The sequence below is a fragment of the Leishmania donovani genome, chromosome 28 (genome assembly GCF_000227135.1).
Source record: "Leishmania donovani BPK282A1 complete genome, chromosome 28".
Taxonomy (NCBI): domain Eukaryota; phylum Euglenozoa; class Kinetoplastea; order Trypanosomatida; family Trypanosomatidae; genus Leishmania; species Leishmania donovani.
Window position 1 is genome coordinate 767,385 of NC_018255.1, and position 6,000 is coordinate 773,384.

General features: G+C 57.9%; 1 protein-coding gene across 1 annotated transcript; it reads right to left on the reverse strand.

Annotated features, from left to right (window-relative positions):
* Positions 1 to 2,209: 2,209 nt before the first annotated feature.
* Positions 2,210 to 4,270, reverse strand: LDBPK_282080 (X-pro, dipeptidyl-peptidase,serine peptidase, Clan SC, family S15, putative; the record flags this gene model as incomplete). Its single annotated transcript, XM_003862259.1, has 1 exon — positions 2,210 to 4,270. The coding sequence occupies one exon, from the start codon at positions 4,268 to 4,270 to the stop codon at positions 2,210 to 2,212; it is 2,061 nt and encodes a 686-aa protein (XP_003862307.1).
* Between the last annotated feature and the right edge of the window lie 1,730 nt (positions 4,271 to 6,000).

A 6,000-nucleotide genomic window follows, 5' to 3' on the forward strand; every position in this document is an offset into this window, starting at 1 on the left:
GCCCATAAGTTCGGCGTGGATGTGTTTGTGTTTCGTGTGCCGTTGTTGTTGCGAGCAGGTGGTGCCGCGTGGTCCAGTGCATCACGAGGGGTGGGATCGTGGGGCGAGAGCCAGAGGATTGGAAGGACAGATAGAGAGAGACAAGGAGAGCGGATGACGTACCCGAGGCACGAGATAGAGATGCGCATAGCGAAAGAGTGGGCAGAGAGAGCAGACAGCGCGTCGACGAGGATGACGAGATGGAAATCGCGTGCTACAACGAGTGCGCAACCGTGACAACAGTCATGAAAGATGCGGCTGAGTCGCGCGGTATGCTCAGAGGCGCCGGCAACCGCGAATGCCCAGATCTCACCGCGTCCACTGAGGCGCGGGATACGTTGGGTGCTATTCGGGATGGGTGTATTCTTGGACGTGTCGAGGGTTTCGCGATAGCAGTGACCGTCATACTGGCACCTGGAGAGGCCCGCTGTCGCCCCTGTGCGAGTGTGCGGCGCCTCCGTCACCCAGCCAGCGGCGCGGTATACATGTGTGTGCTTACATGTCGCAATATGTGCAACGAGTGGAGCCAGTTAAGCGCCGGTGGTGTCCAAATGAAAGACAAAGACAGCAGGCAAGCTTAGAACAACAATGAACAGAGGGAGAGAGTGACGGATCCTATCCAGTATCAGCAGCTCGCACAGCACCGCCTTCCGCCTCCGTGTCCACAAGCTGCGAGTAAGAATGGGTTCTGAGGAATAGTGTGTATGCGTTTGCGTGAGTGAGGGCCTTGCCGTGAGCACAAGCATCGAAAAAGGTGGACAAGCAGGAGAGAAGGAGAGCCAAGAATGGAAAGAGACGGCTCAGAGCACGTTATGTGCATACATGTACAAAAGGGGGGAGCGGGGTCGCTTTAGACGGGCACGCGTGCACATGTGTGGAAGGTGGTGGTGGTGGTGGTGGTGGTGTAATGCCCTGCCTAATCCCGTTCACGCACAGGTATAAATCCCGCATACGGGCGTTAGCTGCAACTGCGCCATTAGCTGCGTCCACGACTCCTAACGTGGGCTCGCTATCGTACAAGGCCGTCGCCCTGGCAGCGCGGCAGAGGTCTTTTGCGTGTTCGCTTCTTTCGTTTTTTTTCGCCTGCTTTCCTGCTGGATTTCGGTGAAGGGCGTGGGAGGGTGAACACGATGCGGCCGCGCACGAGTCTCTCTGTCTGTCTGCCTGCCTGCCTATCCCTACGCGTCTGCGGACGTGGGTGCGGGCTTGCTTGCCTGCCGGCACATAGACGCGCACACCAGTCCCCCTCTTTCCCGACGCTACCCGCACACTGAAGGCCAGAGTGCGAGGAAGCACCTGAACAGAAAGCAGCAGCAGCAGCAAGAGAGAGGAGAGGAGAGCATGCGCGCTGGTGCGCAAGGAGGTGTCGCGAGCTTTTTTTCACCCTGCCTTGCTCATGCCCTTTTCGTTTTGATTTTACTGCGCAAGTGGCACACGGAAAGGCAGAGCAGCTCCAAGGGCAGTGCGAGGGTTAGGGTGTACGTAAGAGAGAGGCATGGGCGAATACGTGACTGGCACATCAGACACCTCACAGACACACACACACACACGCATGCAGATGCGCACAGGCGAGACGAGGACAACGACGACGACGACACATGCACATGGACAAGACCGTTAAAGCCGAAAAACTCAAGCAAAGAGAAACCCTAATGGATGATGAAACAACGAAAGGACGAATAAAATAAACAAGAGCACTGAGAGGAAGAGAAACGGAGACACAGAGCAGGGCCCCAACACACGTACGAGTGCAAGCACCTCGCACACAAACCCGCAGAGAAAGCAGGCGCCCACACACTCACCTACACGCACATACAACAACAGCAATAAAAGCGCGTGCAGGAAGAAGAGAGAAACCCCACTTTAACGAAACCGCCGACGCCCAGTCACAGAGACAAAAAAAAAGACGAGCCGAACGTGTGCGGAGCACGCACACAAGCACGCACACGCGCGCACGCACACAAGCAGGCGTGTCCACGCCCGCTAGGGACGTATGCGCGCGACGTGGCGCAAAAAAAAAATGCCCTCTAGCATGCCCTATGCTTGTTAAAGGTATCGGCGTGCGTGTGCCGGCCCGCGCATGTGAGGATAGTGAGAAGTGAACAGGGGCAGAGGCACTCCTCCTGTCTCTCTGTGCGTGTGTGGCACTCGGCTAGGGAGTGGGCATGGCTTAGATGGCCTCCCGACGCACGCGACGGCAGAAGCTCTTCTCAAAGACACCCTCGTCGTTGTGTGCAGCCTTTATATTGGACTGAATGTAGAGATAGTCAGCATCGCAGTGCTGCGTACTCGTAATATTTACGTCCGTGACGCAGTGCGGGCGGCTGACCTTGAACTTCTGGTTAATGGTGTAGTGCGCCGAGAGCGGGTCGCGGTTGCTGAGTGTCAGCTCACGGCGCAGACTGTGTTCCACCGTTGTGTCAATGTCGTCTAAGCGGGGAATGCCCTCGCCAAACACGCCGCCAACAACGTTCGTGACGCATGTCCAGGTGTCCAGCACGATCTCGTATGAGACGGAGCGCTCCACGTGGCTGGGCGCCATCACCGTCATGGGAGTCGAGGGCGCCACCTCCGGAATTGAATTCGGGCCAGGGACAATGATGGCGCTCGGGTGAAGCACCGGGACCCGGAAGACAGCCGTTGCGGCGTCCAGCAGCAGCGTCGTGTCCGCCGGAGAGCACCAAACCATGGGCCAGTAGTTGTTCGCGAGTGAAAGGGAAACGCTGTGGCCGGCCGGGATGCAGTAGCCACAGAAGTCCATCGTCACCGTCACCTGCACCGCCTGCCCGGGCTGCACCAAGGCAATGGCCCTGTCGCCCTCGGGGCCACAGTGAACCAGGTTCTTAATGCCGTACGTGATGCGCGTGGCCGCCCCGTCTGGCGCAATGTCGCACAGCTGGGCGAACAGGAATCCCTTCGGCCGATCGCAGGTCAGTGTCACAGAGAAAGTTGGCTGGCCGAGGATATCCATAGCAGCTGTAAGCGGGGCTGAGGTATAGGTGACGGCCAAGCCGTTGTCGATGCGCTGGTCACCGGCATTCTCACCTATCGTACCCACACCCATCCACTCACCTGAGATGAGCCCATGGTTCAGCGGCGTGTGCACCATTACCGTGCCGGTGGCAGTGGTGGCGCCGTCCTTGCCTATCTCTGTCAGGAGCAGGCCCGCCCCGAGGCCATACACGACGGTCGGCACCTCAGCGTTCACCCACTTGTCCATCGCCACCCACTTGCCAGGCGCCATCTGCTTGGTTGTGCACGGCGGCAGCGAGTCTTCTATGTAGACCTGGAGCACCGGCCAGCTCGCCACCTCGTTGGTCGTCATGCCCTTCATCCAGTAGTCCCACCAGTCCTTGGCCGCGCGCAGGAAGTTCATCCGAGGCAGCGGCGTGCCGTCCTGCGGGTACACGTGTGCCCACGGGCCACAAATGGCTTTGCACGGCACCTTCAGCCCCTCCAGCAGGTGAAAGAGGGCGTTCGTGTACGAGTCCGCCCAGCCATCGACGAGGAGCACCGGCACCTGGATGGAGCTGTAGTCCTCCTGGATCGACCCGTGCTGCCAGTAAGCGTCGTACCGCTGGTGCTCAGCCCAGTCAGCGGCGTTCAGAGGCATCTTGTCCAGCCGCTCCAGCCACATCTCCTTCCAGCGATCGCCGACAATGTCGCCGTCGGGCGGACATGACTGGAAGCCCTGCATGACGCATCCCCACCAGAAGTTGTCGTTCAGCAGGCACCCTCCCTTCCAGTGGATGTCGTCGGTGAAGCGGTTGTGTGTGAAGCCGAGAACAATGATGGCGCGCAGCGCGGGAGGACGGCGAGCGGCCACCTGCAGCGAGTTGAAACCACCCCACGACTTGCCCATCATGCCAACGTCACCGGTGCACCACGGCTGCTTGCTGATCCAATCAATCACCTCGAGTGCATCGTCCTGCTCCTGCTTGAGGTATTCGTCGAGCAGCAGGCCATCCGACTCACCGGCGCCGCGCATATCAACGCGCACTGCGACGTAGCCGTGGCCGGCAAAGAAACCGTGCATAGGCTCATCACGGATGCGGGTGCCGTTGCGCTTGCGGTACGGGATGTACTCCAGAATGGCCGGATAGCGGTGCTCCGACGATGCATCTTTCGGCATAAAGAGTCGTGCGGCAAGGCGGATGTTATCTTTGAGGGTGATGTAGACGTGTTCCACGAACTGCGTCGGGTGCGGAAGATCCGTGCAGACGCGGCGCATTATGATGGCCACGCAGCAGCTATATATATATATATATATATATATATATCAATGGATGGATGGGAAAAGGGATGTTTGGCGGCCAGCTAAAACAACGCGCCAGCGTTGTACAAATAAAAAGAAAGAAAAAGAGGGGAAGGGGGAATATGCATGTATGTGTGTGTGTGTGTTTGTATACGCACATGCATATATACTTTGATGGATATATCTATAAATGCATATATGTATCGATATTTATGGACTCAATCCCCCACAACGAAAAAAAAAGATAGATAAGGTGACAGACAGCGGTGCACTGCAAAAGCCCTGCTGGTGCACTCCCTCCTTCCTTTTCCTTCTCATACACACACACGCGCGCGGACGCACAGACCACACTGACGTGGGAAAAGCAAGAGGGCTAGGAAATAAAAATAGAGAGACGCGGAGAGCAGACAGAGAGTCGAATGCGAGTTCAAACAACCAATGAAGCACGCACATGCACGAACTGTGCTGAGCCAGACAGAGTTACCTGAACGAATAAGAGGAGCACGAAAAAAATTGACCACTGAACAGCAGGGCAAAGAGAGGGTGACAGAAATAGGCGAATACTTCCTGCCCTTGCTGGTGTGAGATCACAGACAGACAGAAATAGAGAAGGGGAATGGGGGTGAGAGGGAGAAGAAGGTAAGTTATCGAGTAGAAGGGTTTCCATCCCTGTTTTCCGGCCTTCCATGGGTGATGGCACCAAACCTGTTCGACGCAGCCAGGTAAGCGGGGGGGAAGCTGACGTGAGCATTCCGCTCTTACATAAGTACTGTTTCTCTTTTCAACGCCTTCGACGACAGTGCAGGGTGCACCCTTCCTTATCCATCACCACCCACCCCTCGCCATGCTGTTAGCCAGCACCCGTCTCGTGTTAAATGCGGGGTTGCGGCTTGCGTCGCCTGCAGAGCTGTCTTCACCGCCTGCCGACCACCCGTCCGTTGGATGCTGTCGATGCAGACCTTCACGTGAATTTCGGAGGCGGGTCGCGTGGCACACATAGGATGGCAGGCCGATGTTGCTGTCACTACCCACATCACCACTGGGCCAACGGCCAAGCTCATTCGGGTGCGCTCTTCGCTGATGCACGGAGCGGTCCCTGGTTCGCAGACTCAAGAGCGGCCGCAGATGCACGGAAAGAAGCACTTGAAAAAGATGACCTTTCCAGATCTGTCACCCGCCCCCCTCCCACACGCACACAGTCGTCGAGCACGAGTTCTCCCATGGCTGCGCATCCAGACCCACCTCCGCGTTGTAACGCTGCTCATCTGGCCAGCTGTTGACTTGTCTCGGCCAGAGAATGAGGGTGCCGCCGTCCGATACGTCCTTTCTTCTCTTCCACGACGGTGAACGCCCATTCAAGGAGAGGGGTCGGCGCTGCGCTAGGCACACCATAACGATTGCTGCCAGTGAGGGGAGGGGCCTCGACATCCGCGTCTGTCACCGGCGGCGGAGGAGTGACGCTTCCTGGGAACGCGCGGGGGCACTGGTCGGGGGTACTTCCCATGCACCGCATCCGTTGCTGCCTCTCGCTTCTCATCTCGCCACACAGATCGGCAAGGTGCATCGCTTTCCTCTGTGCCGCGTGCAAGGGGGCTCCCTCCGCTCTTCTTTGGCCACTGGTAGGCGTCCATGGGCTGGTTTCGGGCACGGCTTGTAGGACGTGCAGGACGGCCCCTCCTCCTCTTCAAGCTGTGAGAGACGGGTAA